Source organism: Eleginops maclovinus, chromosome 23, assembly GCF_036324505.1.
Source record: "Eleginops maclovinus isolate JMC-PN-2008 ecotype Puerto Natales chromosome 23, JC_Emac_rtc_rv5, whole genome shotgun sequence".
In the NCBI taxonomy this organism is placed as follows: Eukaryota; Metazoa; Chordata; class Actinopteri; order Perciformes; family Eleginopidae; genus Eleginops; species Eleginops maclovinus.
Genome location: NC_086371.1, coordinates 13,184,371 through 13,203,503, shown reverse-complemented (window position 1 = coordinate 13,203,503; position 19,133 = coordinate 13,184,371). Strand labels below are relative to the sequence as shown.

At 40.8% G+C, this 19,133-nt stretch overlaps 2 protein-coding genes and 1 long non-coding RNA gene across 5 annotated transcripts in view; 1 reads left to right on the top strand and 2 right to left on the bottom strand.

Annotated features, from left to right (window-relative positions):
• Positions 1–4,773: 4,773 nt before the first annotated feature.
• On the bottom strand, positions 4,774–13,183 carry LOC134859495 (uncharacterized). Its single transcript, XR_010165109.1, has 3 exons — positions 13,099–13,183; positions 12,418–12,623; positions 4,774–6,075 (listed from the first exon to the last, which is right to left on the bottom strand). It is a non-coding gene; the product is annotated as an uncharacterized LOC134859495 (long non-coding RNA).
• On the top strand, positions 10,852–14,357 carry LOC134859869 (T-cell leukemia homeobox protein 3-like). Its single transcript, XM_063876614.1, has 3 exons — positions 10,852–11,490; positions 12,445–12,682; positions 13,227–14,357. The coding sequence occupies exons 1-3, from the start codon at positions 11,064–11,066 to the stop codon at positions 13,408–13,410; spliced, it is 849 nt and encodes a 282-aa protein (XP_063732684.1). The 5' UTR covers positions 10,852–11,063; the 3' UTR covers positions 13,411–14,357.
• A 183-nt stretch (positions 14,358–14,540) lies between these two features.
• The window catches only part of LOC134860231 (Kv channel-interacting protein 1-like), a 36,958-nt gene continuing 32,365 nt past the window's right edge, over positions 14,541–19,133 (bottom strand). The window contains exons 2-8 of one of the 3 annotated variants that reach the window (XM_063877116.1): positions 18,705–18,829; positions 18,028–18,097; positions 17,869–17,939; positions 17,669–17,776; positions 17,436–17,540; positions 16,768–16,830; positions 14,541–16,240 (exon numbers count right to left, since the gene is read on the bottom strand). In XM_063877116.1, coding sequence (XP_063733186.1) covers positions 16,193–16,240; positions 16,768–16,830; positions 17,436–17,540; positions 17,669–17,776; positions 17,869–17,939; positions 18,028–18,097; positions 18,705–18,829 — 590 coding nt within the window. In that variant the 3' untranslated portion in view covers positions 14,541–16,192. The remainder of the gene's footprint in view (positions 16,241–16,767; positions 16,831–17,435; positions 17,541–17,668; positions 17,777–17,868; positions 17,940–18,027; positions 18,098–18,704; positions 18,830–19,133) is intronic. The other 2 variants (XM_063877118.1, XM_063877117.1) reach the window with 2 other exon arrangements.

Here is a 19,133-nt window from a genome sequence, read left to right as displayed (position 1 = left end):
CAATCTGTAAGTTCACTACATAATGAAGAATGCATTTTATACCCTGTATTGTTTGTCTGAATCAGGATAACAAAAAACTATAGCCAATTTTCATAAAAAATGTGTTGCAGGAGTGTAGCAAGGACCATAGCAGAACCAATTAAATGCATCTATTTAATAAAGGATCTATATATATATATATAATGAATATTTTATATTTTTACATGTTGATAGTGCGAGATAAGGACACTCTCCACTCTCTAAGATCCCTTGAAATGCCATCATGTTTTATCACTATATTAAAAATACCTATCACACTACCAGACAACAAATTGTAGCATCACTTTAAATACTGTGTACTGTTTCTGATTGCTCTGAAGATATGTATTACCCACATCAGAAACATACCATGATGTCCTTTCTCTGGCTTTTGTTAATGTTACCATATCAGGATGCATCGTTACAGCGTGGCTCAGAATGAAACACAAACAAGAACTTGTCACAGAGGGACAAAAGACTGTTACTTTTGAAGATACCCGCTCGCCTTGGCTTTAGATGTACTGAATGTTAAAGCCTCTTATGATGGCTGAATGTTACAATTCATTTTTGCAAAGAATATGTACTACATTTCGTCCCAATTTCTTACAGTGTAGCAGCGCAAAAAGGGACTTTTGAGGAGGAATGATTACCCACTCTTTCCATGTACTGAGTATGGAGTATTTTATTAACATCATAACAACATTGTATCATTCAACTGCCCTTTAAAAGGCTTTTTCAAACATCTGACTCAGAGAGGAAGAAAATGACAAACAGATGCCGTAAATATTTCTTATTTGGGTTTTCATGGCTAGAAAGGAAGGTATGTAAATAACTAACAGAGTTGGTCCTATCTGCACTCCGTCCTCTCTAACTGAAAGACATTTATTATGCTTTTATTTCCTTGAGTCCCTCTATTCCTTCATAAACATGAAGTGTCCCTTGGTAATTCTGGTCACTTGCTACCCATCTCCATCTCTTGACCATTGACAGCTCAAAGTACATGAAAACCATTCATCATTGCTTCCTTAACATCAGATTAATGTGGGGGAAAACAAAACATATGGACTCTCTTTCTCTCATCCTGTCACTATAATGTACACACACAATAATACAGCACACACACCCGGCTAGCTTTGTATAAGCTATCAATCATAGATATTGTCATTATTCAACTCTGTCATCGACAAGCCCCTCTACTTCTCTTTCTCTCCAGTCTGTCTTTGTGTGACTTGTTCCCTTCTTCCTTTCCTCTATTCTCTCACACACACACACACACACACACACACACACACACACACACACACACACACACACACACACACACACACACACACACACACACACACACACACACACACACACACACACACACACACACACACACACACACACACACACACACACACACACACACACACGAGAGGGAATCATGAATCATAAATCTTATGAATGCCATCTAAAGACTGCTCAGTGCTATGAAAAAGAGAGATGATTGATAGATGTGAGGGACTAAGGCGAAAGCAAAGAAGATGGCCAGAAGGTTGTAACCAGCAACACCGAGGTCAGACTTGAACTGCAGTTCAAGGGTCAAACGTATCGGAGGAGGCACAATATGGCCAAGAAGGAAGGAGAAACTGGGGGGGAGGGGGGAGGAGGAAGAGAGGAGGGAGTAAATGGTTGAAGGGGAAGGGAGAGAGGAGGGAGGAGGAGGGAGGAGGAGGGTGTAGGGGGATGCTGCCACAGTGAGGCTAAAGCCATAACTCATCTTTTATTAAAAATAATGAAAAAAACTTAATGAGTTAATAATATCATGGAGAAAGAGATAGGGAGTGAGACAGAGATGAGGATGGAGGATGGGACGGGAGGATGGAGAAAAGGAAGGAAGAGAAGAAAGGAAATTAGGATAAAGAAAGTGGGGGGGGGTCAAAAACAGAAGAGGGTCAAAGTGTGTTTATTCCAGTTTTCAAAGTTCACACAAGATCCATTACAGCAGCAGGGACAATCATAGTGATCCCCCTCTTTCTGCCGACCTAAATCCCAAAGCCTGCCTGGTAATTAAAGGCACTTAACAACCAATTAACGGTGATGAGCTAAATTAGCAGGATATTGTCTCCTTTGACTAGGCTACTGCATTATCAGTGTATTGAAACAGCGTTGAACAAACCTCAGTGGCCCGTGTTTGCATGTAGGCAAATGACGGATTAATTACTATTAAAACATCAGCATCGTAATGAGCTTGGAAACAATTAGAGAGGTCGTTAGGATGTGGAGAACGGCTGAGAACAGAGGAAGGGGGGAGCGAGCGCAAAACAAGAGAGAAATCTTCATTGGGAAGCAATACTGATTAAATGGACGTACGGTTGCACTCATCGCCCAATATCCACGGACCTATTAAATACATGACATCATCATTTGTCTTTTCTACCATCAAGCTACTTTTCTCCTGCCATTATCTTTCCCCCTTCTTCTCCGGCTTCCCCAACTCTCTGCCTGTGTTTTGCCTCTCATAAAAAGCCTTTTTCTTGCTCTTTTTCTCCTTTCTCTACTTTCTCTGCTTTTTCACTCACATTTCTCCCTTCCCTCCTTCATGCTTGGGGGGCACAGTCCTGTGAAGGAATTTAATATGCAACTTTTATATGAGAAACCAATCGCATACGTCTGGGTCTATTGGGCTCGCAATCTATCGGCCCGGACGGCTAATGCAATAGAGAGAGCCGGGGCTATTTATCACACAGGGAGCTATCTTTTCCCCTCTCTCTCTCTCTCCCACTCTGCCCTCGCTCTCTCTGTCTTTATTCAAGCCCAGATTCCTGGCTGCCACTAAATCAGGCCAACTATGAGCTATGGCTGCCCAGAGGGCATCTCCTCTTTTATAGAGGGATTTGGATTTTGTATCTACTGGTTCCTCAGTGGTCGTTGAGACTGTGCTAACGGAAGCTATAAACATTCAACAAACAAAAGGCAACCACTTAAATGTTCCTCCGTCCCCACTGTAATGATCATGAACGTGCAGAGATATATGGATGCAGGGGGATGCATAAACCTGATGAATAACATATCATTGGCATTTACAGTGATGTTGCAAAGATTTGTTTGTGCATGTCAAACACGCATGCATGCAAAGACTACACATGAACAAACATGTGAACACATACATATTGTGATATCATTTGCACAACAATACTAATACTAGTAACAATAGCAGACCTCAAAAGTTTCCAACTGAAAAACAAAGGCGACAGTGTGCAGGGCTGCCCACCTGCAGCAATTAAAATGCCTCAGAAAACCCAAATTCATTTCAACAAATTAGCCACATTACTGGCCACTGTGTAATCGCTGATGGCAATTAATAAGAAATTAGTCACAATCAGCCCTATATTAACATCTCACCCAGGGGCCGCGGCTGGAAATTAATAACCAGAGATCCATCTCTCTTACTGTCTTTCTGGCTCTCTTTCTCACACACACACACACACACACACACACACACACACACACACACACACCTTTGCCCACCTATATGGTTCCTGAATCTCCTCTAAAGTTCTGTGTGGATCGTCTCATATGATTTGCAATCTGCTCATGTCAGCTAGCCAGCTTCCTCTTTACTGAGGTGTGAAAACCCCCTGAAAGAGATGAGTGAGTGAGTGAGTGTGTGTGTGTGTGTGTGTGTGTGTGTGTGTGTGTGTGTGTGTGTGTGTGTGTGTGTGTGTGTGTGTGTGTGTGTGTGTGTGTGTGTGTGTGTGCGTGTGTGTGTGTGTGTGTTTGTTTTCTCACCAGTGCACGTACAATCAACACATGTGCCTTGAAGTTTGTGGACATGTATTGAGGAATAAGCAATAGATCTAAGTGTGTGTGTGTGTGTGTGTGTGTGTGTGTGTGTGTGTGTGTGTGTGTGTGTGTGTGTGTGTGTGTGTGTGTACAAAAGAGAGGTGCTACACAAATGGGGAAAGGGCATCGGTGGGGACTGGGCCCGCCTCTAGGGGTCCTCACACCAATCAGCAAAGCGCTCCAAGAATCAATTAACACCAGTGGGAGGGGGCAGAGGGTAAGGCACCACACATACTCAGACACACACACTGTCTGCACACACACTGCCCACACACATGGTACTGTCTGAGGAGATATCCATCAGATCACATAGTGTGCCAATGTGTGTGTGACAGTGTATGTGTGCGTCTTTGAGTGTTTGTGCCCCTATCCCGGTGTGCCCCGGTCTCTCATGGTGTGAGGTTGGGGAACAGATTGGGGGTCAGCAGGGGGGTCAGGACAGGGTCACCCCCATCTGAGCCGTGTGTGTGTGTGTGTGTGTGTGTGTGTGTGTGTGTGTGTGTGTGTGTGTGTGTGTGTGTGTGTGTGTGTGTATAGCCTGACCACCAATTCTAGGGCTCACTGGCAGGCAGAAGTGAATAAGATGGATGGTGTTGATTCATACTCTGAATTCATTGCTCCCCCTGAATCCATAGAGAATAAATACATCCACAGAAATTATGAAGCAAGGGACCAAAATGAGTATCTCACATTTCATATTCCTCCTTCACTTTCTCTCTCTCTCTTTTGTCTCTCTCTGGTTTGGGGACAGCTGCTGGCTACATGAAAACCATTCATCATTGTATCTTTAACACAAAATTATTGACAGAGAGGAAGAGGATGAGGAGCTTTATTGGCTACATTTTACAAGGTTGGACAAAGAGAAAAGTCAACCATCAGAGAAAACTTGAAAACTTCATCAAGCAATAACAAAAGTTAACCATGTTTTGGGATAGTGTAGCTGAAAAAGAGCAAAAAAAAGGGCAACAAAGTGAAACAAGACATTTCCGCTTCCAAAGACAAAACAGCCAAATAAAGTGATCAAAGAGTGTCTACCATTTGCCCATGAACGTTCCACTGCAAAACCCCACCTCTTTCCTCTTCCTCGCTCTCTACACATTGCTGTCTCCATCTGTTAGCCCGTTGCACTCGTCCGTCCACTAACCCCCCCCTCCTCATTTCCTCCTCTCCTCCTGCTCTTCTCTGGCCTTCCTACCCTCGGGGAGGTAAGGTGATCTCCCTGTGCTGGTGTAAGTGACTGGTATTAGTCTCCTTCTCTGTCTGTCTGTTTGATCCCGGCACTAATGACTCCACAGGGACTGGGGTCTGATAATGGGAAATCAATATAGAGAATAGCGCTCTGGAGTGGCCTCACTTAGCTCTCGTTCTTTCACGCCTCACAGCAAAGTGCCTCTGTGTATTTGTGTGTTAGTGTGTGGTTGTGTGTGTGTGAATAAGGGCATGTGTGTTGAGGAAACCTGTGTAAGTGTGTGTAGCAGAATTTAAATATAGGCCAATCACCTTGTGCAAATGAGTTTAGAAAACAGATGACTTTTAAAACTGAATAATCGCTTGGTGTATTGTAATTCCTAAACCTAAAAGATATTCAGTTTGATTTAAAACAAAGAAAAGCAGAGAGCTTCCATATTCAAAAGGTTGAAAACAGTACTTTCTGACAATTTGTAAAAAATGTTAGGGTATTTCTCTATTAATTGCTTAAAAGTTGAAAATGACTTGTACTTGATCCACTAACCCAGTCCTCGACTTATTGTTGCAGCTCTATTGGTAATTCAAATAAAGGGTAACTTGCAATTATCTTGGATGAAAGAACACTGCAGTTTATTACACATTTTATAAACACATTGGATCCGATCAAAGTGACTGGAGAGTTGACATTTTTGGGGTCATCCGGCAGTAATATGCATATGTGGCTGCATATATCTGAGCGTGTGTCTAATCGGTCACACTCCTGCGCCTGGGGCCAGACAGGTGGGGCTGGTGGCATGAAGCTGGTGCCCCCCCTCAACCCTGAGGGGCCAGAAGGCCCAGCGAAGCAGGGGGCTAGAGTAACTCCCTCTGCCAGGCACCAGAGCACTATGGCTGGTGGCAGCTGGTCCTCTGTCCCTCCCTCCCCTCCTCCCCTGCATAAGCGCCCTGCGGGCAGGCAACAGGAGGGGTTAGGAGGTCAAGAGGCAGCAGAGAATGGGTGGAACGGCGGCGACATGCAGTATAATCAGCTTTTATGATCTGGAGAGGACACAGACAGAGAGAGATGGGAAACACAGCTCTGACACAATGCAACTGACTACAAGCAGTAATGAATTAACACATTAGCGCCACGACCAGGGGCGTTCAGGAGCACTCAGCTGCTCTTAAACACAATCCCGCACTGACTGACACACACACACACACACACACACACACACACACACACACACACACACACACACACACACACACACACACACACACACACACACACACACACACACACACACACACACACACACACACACACACACACACACACACACACACACACACACACACACACACACAAATCAGTCATTACAGCAATAGCAAACACATGCACTTATTAATTACATCAGTCATTTTGTGGATGGCAGATCCCCTTGAAAGCCATTGAGAGTGATAAAATATTTCCACAAAAAAAGGCAGAAAAACTTTTGCTCAGCATTCATAATAGATTTTTTTTAAAACACCACAATGCTATGTGCATTCTCGTGGACTCTCAAACTCAAGCCATGTGTTCAATTATCATCAGCCCCGAATGATCCCCATTAATGCTTTAACTCTTTCTCTCACATCTCGGTCTTAGCCATCCATCCCTCCTGTCTTTGCTCTCTGCTCTCCGTCCATCCCTATAATTCACGTCTGTGCGGTTTACTTACTTCCCTTTCTCACTCTCTTCCTCCTCTCCCTCCCTCTCTGAGTTTTAACCAGCGTGAAGAGGCAGCCATGCATTCAACCATCAGACAGGCTTACATGGTCTACACGCGCGCACACACACACACACCAAAGTAAATTGTTCCTCAAGTGAAACAAGAATGCAATGTTCATTAAAACAAGCATCTTTGTGTGGTTAAATGTGCATCCTAATACTTGCAGAAAAAAGCGTACATGACTGATTTGTATACAAAACCCCACTGAAAGTCTGTCTATTGGGTCCATTATTACAACACAAACTTTTTATTTCAGCAACTCTCTCACAACTTGTCTTTCCGCCTATAAAAACGAACTTTTAAGCTTTCATATGTAATAATTAAAACCCTTACATTCGAAGCAATATGACTATATCTGACATTTACAGTGACATTTACATGGTTTATCAGCTTTTTAAGTGTGTGGCAAATAAACAGTGTCCTCAGTGTACAGAGCAGTGGTCCAGTGACAGCTCAGGGAAGATGATGGCCCTGACCGAGTCCCTGATGGGGGATCCCATTCCTCTCTTCTCATCCAACAATCCCACTGAGCATGTCAATATGAAACACTATCCCCCCACACTGGGGCCTTGCTAGGCTATTCCTCCTATTACAGACAAAACAGGCTTATATTGATAGGATGAGGCTCTAACTGCTGCATCTGTGTGTGAGAAGATGCATGGCATGGTATGAAGAAAAGTGTAAATTAGACTAAATCAAGTCTCCCAACAGTAAAACACATTTTCTCTATATTGCACTCAACGTGAGGTGATTTACTACACGACTTTTGTTGTATGTGGGTTGAAGGAAAGCGGCCGTAAAGATTTGTTTACCCAACTTTAAAAAATCCACAGCCTTGTAAATGTAGTCAGATGGCCGATGCCACTGTCTTTCAGCTTAATACTACCTATATTAAATAGTTTAAATATTTCATAAGGGCGGTTTTTAGAGCGAGGGAGGGGAAATCGTTAGCTGCGGTAAAGTTTCATTAACTGGTCCCCATTTCGCTGCGAGGCAAACTCATCTCCTCTTATTGTAATAAAACAATCTCTCTCTCTCTTGGTGCTGCTATCCACTCATCTCCCTCTCTCTACCGCCTCTCTCCTTCTCTTTTACATCATAATAATACACTACATCCCTTTTAAATGCACTATTACTTACCGCTGCCTTTTCATATTGTAACATCACGGGCACTTTAGCGACAATATAAAAGCGTGTCATTCATTATTCAGAAGCAGCCGGCCTCGTCCCCCTTTTAAAAAGTCAGGCGCGCTGCTGAAATTGATAACGGCGAAGAGACGCGCAATAAAAACGCAGCCCCCGGGTACCGAGCTGCAGCCTAGACCCCCGATTATGCAGATCAAGTGGTAATTTCTCAAACAAATCGCACTCTTTCACTCTTTTGTTGTCGCTTCTTTTTGGACTTTTGGAATCAGGATGTCAGCCTTTATATTGCCTGTAGAAAAAAACGAGGATTGATGTGCGTGTTAATTGTTCGTGTGTGCTGCAGGCGTTGCAGAAACACTATCTAAACATTTGGGCCTAAACGAGATAACCTCAAGGCTGCTTTGTAAACGGAGTTGTGTGGGTTTGTAAAAAGTGGGCTCTTGGTATCAATTAGTTTTACCTTTTTCTGCTGTAATCATGAAGCAATGAAATGATCTGACACTGTCTTCAGCAGTTAGACTATCAATACATTCAGAAAGGCTGGCTGGAGGCGGACCGGTGGGTTTTGGATAACCGGTGTCACGGTGGTATCCCGGTAGGTCAGAGCTAATGTGACATAATCACTCATAATCATTGGATTACACCGGATTACTAACACCCAACATCTGCAACCAGTGGGACTCCGTCTGCTGTGTACAGACTGCCGTCACTCTGCAAAAAAATGTAATTTCCAAAAAGAAGTGAATCAGTTGCAATGCAAACGTCTTGATAAATACTAAGTGGCCATGTTTTTTTAATAAATCAATTAAACACATTACAGTAGGTTTTGTTCGATTTACAAAATCCGCTGAATTACGGTGAATTATTCTAACAAATGTCATCAAGAGAAACGTTAAAAATGTCGACAAAGATGACAGCTATAACTGAACAATTCTCCCCCATCAAAAGCCACCGGTGAGCTCACATATGGCGAGGTGAAGCAGCCAACACTCAGAGTCTGTCCATATTGCCAAACAAACACCTCGGGCTTGTCCCGTCTCATATTGCTTCATAAGACTTTATTGTGAAGGGCGAGATGCGGATCATTTTAAAATATATATTACCCATGAGTATCTTTGCATTTCAATGTGGTTTCTGCGTACAACTCCAACAATGACAATTCATTGTACGTTACTTTAAATTACGTTAAATGCAAAGTACTAAAACTAAACAATCATACAACACTGACGATAATAGTTAATAGTCATCATAACATTTTGCCAAGGAGACCGGACAATCCAAATACGAAATGTAATTACCTACAAAGTTCAGACAGAATAAAAACAATACTATACAAAAACGATGTTAATGAACAGGTTGAGCAGATCTTTTAAAAAGCCAAAAGTATAAACCCCATTGTCACTAAATGAATATGTTGGCCATTAGTTTGTTTAAGTACTGTAATGTGATAGCCTAAAAAGCCACCTGCCGCATCCGAACCCGACGCGCATTTGTCTGTCCCTTAGACAAGTTAGTGAAAATGTGATTATCCGGTCACTTTGGGCGCCTGTTACATTGAATCTGAGCGGTTACCAGCTTCCAGAGCCCGGACACTTTATCTGAAGTAGCCCATGGCCTTCCCTTGTCAGGTCATTTAATGTGGCACTGGCTACCAGGAACAAATAAGGCCACGTTATGCTTTGCCATCCTCACAGACGCTGGTGATTCACTGCCAATGTTCAATAAGGCTGCTTTCTTTTTATTTAGAGAAAGCTGTGATGGGTTTCTTGTGCATAATTACACACAGGCAAAAATAATTATGCTTGCTTGTGGTATTATTCTGTCTAAATATCGCATTTACCATATTTAATAAAAAGATGTAGAAATTGAAAGTTTAGTTAATATTGTTCAAAAAAATTATGATTTAACAAAATAATAATCAATCATGAATTAACGTGGCGAAAATTGCTGAGCATTTGTTTATAAAATTTGACATCAAGTTTCATAATTTTGGTTAAATAAAAAAGAAACTCTTATCATAAAACAGTTTAACAATAAACGCCACAATGTAAAGGTATATTTAAATAAAAGATAGAAAAATGTTTTTCCACAATTGATAAATGGCATGGACGATAAGAAGAGGTTTGTAATTAAAAAGGGAAACAAAACTCAAACCATGATTTTTTTTCCTTTTGGTCTCTCTTTCATAATATATCCAGTCTTCAGGTAATACAGCACTTTATAACTTTCAATAGTTTTTGTTTAAACTATTATTCACGTACAGTCTACATGTGACAGACGATACAGATTGAAGGGCTGACACAGACAGCAGGACTACAAATGATGAGCATTTTGTGCCTCGCCTGAATAGTGGTAATGGGCATAAGCTTCAATTCATCAGACCCTAAGGTGGGGGAAACGTTTTTTCACTGAAAACATTTATCACCAAAACTTATAAACCCGTTCACAGTGAAGACATTTATGGGGACTAGAAGAACACAGAAATATGACTGACTCAACACCAGTTGGTTGAAACAATAAAATATTAGATGTTTTTGGATAAAGAGCTAAAAACAACACTGATCTTCAGTGATCGCTGGTGCGATTTCTTTTGACATATGTCATATACATTTCCATGAATCTGTTGCTTGCTCCTTACTCTCCGTTATAATGATAAAAAACGACAACGTCAAAAACTGACTCACTATAGGAAGTCATTGTGATGCCATATCTTGCAATAGATATATAACAAACTGACGCCTGTGGTTATGGGAAATCTTGGTTATTGTGCCAAATTGTGGGCCTACCCCTATTAACATTCAATCAGTTATTCAGGTTCCAGCCAATGAATAGTGGAGAGGGATGAAGGAGGACGGAGTTGAACGTTTTGACGCGCAGAGAGGAGGACAGAGCGTCACATCTCTCCAAACGCCCATCAAAGTTTCAGCACTGCGCGCAGAGAGGATCCAGTCCTCTGAAAGAGGCCTGTTAGAGACAACAAGGACACGCTGGATTCTGGAAAAACGGCTGGACCGCGATGGAGACACAACTGGCGATTACTTTTTTTTCAGTTTGACCTTGTCGTGATTCCCCCTAAAATATATATTTTTCAGTGTTTCCCTTCCTCTTTGCGACAGACCGACAGGGATGGAACAAGCACCCAGCGCGCCGAGCCCTCCTCCAAAACCGGCCCACCACGAGCCCATCAGCTTCGGCATTGACCAGATACTGGGAGCAGGTACGGAGCCAGAAACCGGGCGCGCGTCAGGAAGACAAAGTGGAGTCGATCTAAGCAACGGGGACGGTTATTACAGTTTAGGTAGCCCAACCGGGGCCAGTGCGCCCTCATACACCGCGCTGTCCATCTCCCTCTCCGGTATAATGCCTCCGGTGGAGGCGTCGGGTTCTTACGGGGAAAGCAGGAGTCTGCCTAGCCGGGGAGTGATTCGAGTCCCGGCTCACAGACCCATGACAGCCCCGGGACCCCCGGCCCCCGTGCAGGGCGCTGTCCCTGGGTTTGGAGGGCTGTGCTTCCCCTGGATAGGAAACAGGTTCGCCAAGGACAGACTATCAGGTAGCCTCTAACACATAACGGATTCCCCTCATTAAAATGTCACATTGTTTAAAACATTAGTAACTGCTGTTGAATCATTTAAAAAAAACACCTGTGCCAAATATTTGTGAAGGTTTTTGTTAGCCAACTGAAATGCTTTTACTTTAATTATTTTAAAGGTTGAAATTAAAAGACAACAACAGGACGCAAGTTTTCCATGTTTATTTAAATAATGGATTGCACCACATTTAGAGATTATCATTAAATGCCTTGCGTCTGTTTTACCGACTTCACTAGTGTTTTAGGAGTTGAATATTTAATTTCTACATCATGTAGTTGAGCAAAACAAATGTAGTTGTGTAACAATGACACAGCTTTGTCAGGCTTTGTTTTTAATTAAGAAACAGCTACAGAATGTACTGACAATGTATTACTGTAGTGAAAATTAACTTACCAATGTTACTACAAATGTTAATACATTGAAGATAAATAAGAAACATACTATTTGGATGTTGGATAATTTTGGGTACTTCATAAACTATAGTAAAATGTCAATTAAAAATAGTATATACAAAAATAAAACATGCGTTATGTTTTCCGTATTTAATATAGATATCTAAGATGAAAAGATGTCTTTATAAACAAAGGCGTTTAATAGAGTAAGTAAAGATAAATTGGACGACAGGCCTGTTGTCCTCTCTGTAATCAGCAGCACGGATATGGTCAGTTGCTCCTCAAACGACTTAAAAATAAGAATTCATTTATTTCCCATAGTTGCATTGTTCATTGGCCAGACTCGTCTTTCACATTATATTTCCTCTCACATATTTCACATAAGACGTACACAGTCTAAATAGGGAATTGTTGTCAAACAGGGCAGATATCTGTGATGCATGGCCTTGTATTTCAATACAGAGTGCTTGGTGCTGTAGGAAATCTTCTACTCACCGGTCTCTCTCTCTCTGTTACCTGCAGCGGCTCTGGTGCCATTCGCCGTAACGAGGCGGATAGGACATCCGTACCAGAACCGCACACCACCCAAACGGAAAAAGCCCCGTACTTCCTTCTCCAGGGTTCAGATCTGCGAGCTGGAGAAGCGTTTCCACCGGCAGAAGTACCTGGCAAGCGCCGAGCGGGCAGCCCTGGCCAAAAGTCTGAAGATGACAGACGCTCAGGTCAAAACCTGGTTCCAGAACCGCAGGACTAAGTGGAGGTTGGTATGGGATATCATATCCAAATCGTCTGCACTCACATTTGCAACCGGATTGTATCGCATTTACACCGTAAGAAACACATACCGCAGGCTTCTGCCGTAAAGTGTTACATCTGATTTGGCTGTCCTGTTCAAACTTTTATCAAGCGCTACTTCCTGTGAATTGACCCCGTTGACACTAAAGAAAAACACTGAAGCAATTAAAACAATTTTATTAACATTTGCCTCTTCTCAATCATTGTCTTTTACAATTAAAATCACTGGGCAATTCGGCAGGGTAAAATGTAATTTTGACAAATTATAACAAAACTGTATTTGTTGGAAATCATGTTTTTTTTTGTTTGTTTTTTTGCTAAGGAGACCAACATTGGTATATTTAGATCACTGACCTCATTTTAATTTTAGAAAGAACTTACCACTGCAGTTTGTGTAGATTTTAGGGACGTTACACATGTGCATTCTCTTTTTTCTGGCCTTTAACCGCACACTTTTTTATTTAACATTTTATTCATTTTCAATGTTTCTTTTTTTCACCTGTTATCAGGAGACAGACAGCCGAAGAGAGGGAGGCGGAGCGTCAGCAGGCCAATCGCCTGATCCTGCAGCTGCAGCAGTCAGCCCTCCAGAAGTCCCTCAGCGAATCAGCGGTGTCGGATCCACTGTGCGCGCACAACTCCTCCCTGTATGCCCTGCAGAACCTCCAACCCTGGGCCGAGGAGAGGGAATAAAGACTGTAATCGATAGGCTTAAGCTATTATCCCTGGGAGGATAAATAAAATAAATTAGTCCTACACGAGGACTAACACTAACTATGATCCATGAAATGGATAAAAAAAATTGGTGGACCTGATAATCTGAGGAATTGGTCACAGCCAATTGAGTGGACGGTTGAGAAAATGGACCGGAAATGATGGTGAGTGGTGTTTGTTTTGGAGACGAGAAAGAACTTTCTTGGAGTAAATCTTGCAACCCAGTCCTTGGGAACCTTGAGCCTTTTCCAATCCAAAAGGGAAACAGAACTTAAAACAATTCTTGTCACCACATTATTGTTCTCTTATGCGTGTACCAATTCTGTTTACTAGAATAAGAGGGAGAAATATTTGTTTAACCCCTTGAGCTAAAGTAACCATTTTGAAATGTCTTGAATAGGGAAAAAACACCAGCCATATGAAAGCAAGGCCTACACTTGTATACACAGATACATAAAAGAGCCTGCTCAAAAATGTTTCTGAAAAAAAATAAGAATCCTGCTCTGTTTTATCAAAATACACAAAAATATGTCTTCACAAGATTATATTTTTGAATGTTCTGGTGCTAAAATGTTTCTTCCAATCTCATTTATAAATGCACACTTCAACTTAAATGCAACACCACAATTACCTGTACATACACAGGTGTGGAGTGCCAGAGTAGCCAAATAAATGGTGCGTAAAAATATTATTTTATGGGAGATAAATGCTTTTGCGCACAGTAATAAAAAAAATAGATGTCAGGATAAGAGGGGAGAGAAGTGAAGAAAATATGAAGGAGGCTGTAAGTTGGGTAATAAAGGGAGTGATGCATGTTCAGTTATGGTGGTGACGTTTTTTTCATATGCACATTATCTATCATGCTTTATTTGCGTGTCCTCCGGGATTGAGGCACAAATGTACAACTCTTTTGTACTTTCATTGTATATGTGTAAATAACAATATAAACTGTTCTTGTGATCCCTTTTGCTCATGCTCTTTATATGGCGCACTATAAAAATGGTTTAAATACACAACAATTATAAGCTATAAAAATGCAAAATTTATGATGTGATAAGGTAAAAAGAAATAGAAGACATGAATTCATTTAGTTTCTGGAAAATTTTATTGATAAATATAATGATTTTATACAATATTTCAATACACACATTATTTCATTCTGACAGTTTAATTCTGTCTGTCTGTTTGTCTTCCTGTCTGTCAGTATCCTACTAAAGTTATTCTGGGTATAATTGAGATGAGCCGCAACACATCTCAGCAAGGAATCTTTTTAAATCAAACAATTGATAGCACAGTGAGTGGGCATGACACTAAATAATGCATTATTCCTTATTTTTGTCTTGCTCAATCTTTAAAAAAACAATGGCTCTTGTTTGAAACATGGCTTCCATTCCTTCAGTGACAAGGTCTCTCTCGTCTTCTGTCTTATTCTCTACTCTTCTTTTATTCCGTGTCCACACTCCTCCTTCCTTCTTCTAGCTCCCCTCCCTTGTCTCTCCTTCACAGTGAAAGGTTGGTGGCTCTGGTTCTTTAACAAACAGAACTGACGACAAAACTCTCCTCTCTGGCAGAAACACAGCCAGTTGAGCTTGACCAATTCTTCCGAAAGATGACACTACATGCTACAAAAATCACACTTATATTCAGGCAAACAGAAACCACACACACACACACACACACACACACACACACACACACACACACACACACACACACACACACACACACACACACACACACACACACACACACACACACACACACACATCCCTGTGTCACTCTGCATCTGTGTGCCATAGCCTTTAAGTGTACGCTTTATTAAACAATGAGTGTCAGGTAGTATAATTACAGTTAAATCTGTTTGACAGAGAGACAGACAGATAGTCAGAATAAGAAACACGCAGACAAAGACAAGGCGAGAAGAAGCCACATATACAACAGTTAAATATCTACAGTGTAGTCGTTCTAACATTGAAACACTGACCGACACACCGACACACAGTACGTGTAAAGAGGACTGTAGCAAGCTGTCACGAGACGTAAGACTGCACGCTGGTTGAGGATAAATTCAGCTCTGCAAACCTTTACAGGCCTGTGTCTGAATCTGTCTGAAAACCGATGAGGTGGCTCTGTGAGATGCTACACTCAGACCTTTGCTTCCAAAATGTATACACTTAGTTGAGAATATTGTTGAGTTATTTATCACGGCACAAAGCCCATGTTGAATACAGCGTAGGCCTCTCTTGCATGCTTTACAATAATGCTCAGATTTGATTGTGATGACACAGAAATTCATGATGATAACAGCTATTATTTTAAAGTCTAATGCACAAAGTATGCATTGGATTGTTCTCAGCTGCTTTTATGAATTCCAGTCCTGCTTGTTAATATGGTTCAATTTACAAGTGTAATAAAAGTACTTGACCAAATGAGACAGAATCAGAATTTACAAAATCACATGAAATACACACTTTCTGAGGCAACAGTAACGGCAGCAAATGTGAGGGAGATGGAGAAGAGGTAAATGGTTACAGAGGTTAAATGAAAGGTATAAGTCCAAAGAAGGTTTTCCAAAACATTTGTCTCCATGGATGTTTCAGCAAGATGCCTGAAGTTTTTTGGAAAAACTTGAAACGACAAGATCCATGATTTGTTTCAAACCAAGCTATGCTGTTCCTTTTCTCTTGTGTGTTCGTCTCTTTTCTTCTTTGTTCTTTTCTCTTGCACTTGTCTTTTGTACCGTCTCCCTCTTCTTGGTTGTCTAAATGACATTTTCAAAAAGCTGTAGAGACCTCATGATGTTTTCATCCTGTGCAAAGAAAAGGGAAAATGAAAAAGCTGAGCGTTAGGAGAAAGTAATCCAACAAACACTAATTAATTCAGATTACTGGCCACGAGGGGGCAGTGAAAGCCTGTAAAATGTTGGTCAGTGATCACTCTACAGACTAACAAACACATTGATAAAAAAGGAAGCAAAGTCCATAATTAATAGCCAATATAGTGAGATGTGCAGAGTAGAAAGAAAAGCAAAGAAGATGAGGAAACAGGCCTGTTGGTATATATAAAATAAAATGTGTTTACTTTTTGTTTTAAAGCTACAATTAGCATTTATCACTGGTTTGTGTTTATAAGGCATGTTGTCAGAGTATGAAGCACAGGTTTCTTTTTCCTAAAAAACGACTTTTTTCTATAAATGGTTTCAACCACATTAATTCCATAACATTACACCTGTGTTACTGTAATATTTTTTAAATCCCTTCAGTAAAAAAGGTTTTTTGCAAAGTTAAAGGGATCCTCAGTATTATAAAATTAGAGTGAATTTAGAGAAAAAAGTACCTCTTGACAAGAGAAGATGAATTCATCCAGAGTGACCACACCATCTCGGTTTTTGTCCATTTTCTGTGAAGAGAAATGCAAAGGTGTTACAGGGAAGCAATTATTAAATATTCATTCAGACAGATACGCATTTTTTAAATACATAGACCCCCTAATTGAATCTAAATCCTATTCTATGAGTTTTTTGCCAGATACATTTACACATACAAGGAATTAGATTTGGTGTCCGGTGGTGCAAAAATAAACAATTTAGGAAATAAGTTGTAAAAGTAGGTCAGAATATAAAGATAATAAAAAGAAGTACTTTTAAGAAACTAGTTAGCATTAGAAAAGAAAATGCTTTACAGCTAAATTCAATTAAGATATACAAAGAACCTTATCATCTGCTTATTCACGTATTGCTCTTTGCATCAATGTTTTGGTTTTGTTCTGTTTTGTTTGTTCCTTTATTGCACGTTTAGTTTAGTTTTTAGCAAGTCACATTTGTTTTGCTTTTGCATAGCTACCTGTGTGCCATGGTGGACATCGCTATGCATGGTACATTAAGTACCACGTTTTTGTTATGCTTTTAGAAATGTGAAGCATGTGCTTGACTGACGCATCCTTGTTTGGTCAATCCTCACTAAATATGTTTTCGCTTTTTGATCAGCGGACTCAGATGTCGTTACCTGAAAGAAGGCCTCCACATGCTGTTTGGGAGCATCATTTTTCAAGACAGGGTAAGTGTACTTCCCCATCATGTCGTATATCGCTCTGACGATGTCTGTCATCTCCTATGAAACATGGGGTGATTAAACACATAGAAGCAAGAAGTGTGAGATTAACATGAAAGTACAAAACACATGTGCAGATAACCACAACTGGAACATTACGAGAGGTAGTCATGCACACAAAGACACACCTCTTTGTTGATGTATCCATCTCTGTTGATGTCGTAAAGGTTGAAAGTCCACTGTAGCTTCTCAGTGATGGAACCCCTCAGCAGGATGGACAGAGCTGTAACAAAATCCTGATGGAGACAGAAAAGGACTGAATGAAAAACTGACATAAGAGAGCTTGTTTTATAAATAGTTACACTTAAATAGGAAAAATCAAGCAAACCTCAAACTTTATGGAACCACTATGTGCTGTGTCAAACGCGTTGAACAGGTAGTGTGCATAGGTGCTGGCATCTGCAGGAGGAAGACAAAAACGCTTCTCAGTACACTGGATAAAAAAATGACAGATACAAGGACAGATCACAACACACTCTCTTTTTACCTCCATGAGGGAAGAACTGGGCGTATATTTGCTTGAAAGTTTCCTCATTCACAACGCCACTTGGACACTCCTGGAACGAGAGAGGGAGACAGTGGTGATGGAGGTTTTAACAGATGGAAAAATTTGGATTTGAGTAAATCAAAGGATTACACAACATTGATGCGAGACTGGCTATAGATTTAACTTCCTCAGTTTTTGGTTTAATTGTATGTAATATCACTAAAAGTAGAACAGACTGCAATAACACATCCTGACTGTGTCTCCAGGGTGTCACTATTGACTCAAGTTTCTACATAGCGCTTTAATTAAGCTGTAAATTGGCAAAAGAGACACCAAAAGTGTTCTAAAAGGACACATGATTCTTTTGCAGTACTTGAGCATTTATATGTAGTACTTTATTATAAAGTAAAAAATAGAAAAACTGTCACATACAGATTATTTAAATAAATCTTCAGTAGTACTCCAATAGTAAGCTGATACTGTGGACCGCTACTGGTGCTGAATAGAAGTCTAATAAACCTCTTCCAATTACAGCATATTACCGAGCCAAATATATATTTATTTGGTTGTACAATGCTTAGATAAACGTATAGTTTGAAGATAATTATTAGTTTGAAGTAAAGAATTATTAATTTGATCATATACTATGTTAATAATGAACCTGCCTGGTCACTTACATTCTTAAAGCCCCGGTAGAGCACTTGGAGCTCTTTTTTGCTGAAGTTGGTTAGAGCTTCTAGCTGGTCGAGGCCCTCCGGTCGATGGCACACCATGGTAATCTCCAAGTCATCATCAGCTTTGTCTGAAGAAACAAACATTCATATTTCTTTATGTCAATGATACGCAGCACACAACAAAAGAGTGTGAAAGCAAGAAGGAAGGGAAGGATAGAAAATCCATGTAGTATAAAATAGAAGGAAATAAATATGTGACCGAGAGAGGGGGCACAGCGAAATAATCTGCCGTCAAGTTCAAAATGTTATCCATCCAATCCATTAAAAGTTCAAAATAATAAGACTTTTAAAAGGGAAACGAGGGAAGAGGAGAAGATGAGAGATAGAGGTCAGTCTAACAGCTTCATGTCCTTCGTCTCACCGGCACGATCA

What these genes read in the sequence shown, in the direction of transcription:
- LOC134859869 (XM_063876614.1), top strand. Translation starts at nt 11,064, where the DNA reads ATGGAACAAGCACCCAGCGCGCCGAGCCCTCCTCCAAAACCGGCCCAC. An exon ending in CGCCAAGGACAGACTATCAG is followed by an intron (nt 11,491 to 12,444) that starts GTAGCCTCTAAC and finishes TGTTACCTGCAG; the next exon opens with CGGCTCTGGTGCCATTCGCC. An exon ending in AACCGCAGGACTAAGTGGAG is followed by an intron (nt 12,683 to 13,226) that starts GTTGGTATGGGA and finishes ACCTGTTATCAG; the next exon opens with GAGACAGACAGCCGAAGAGA.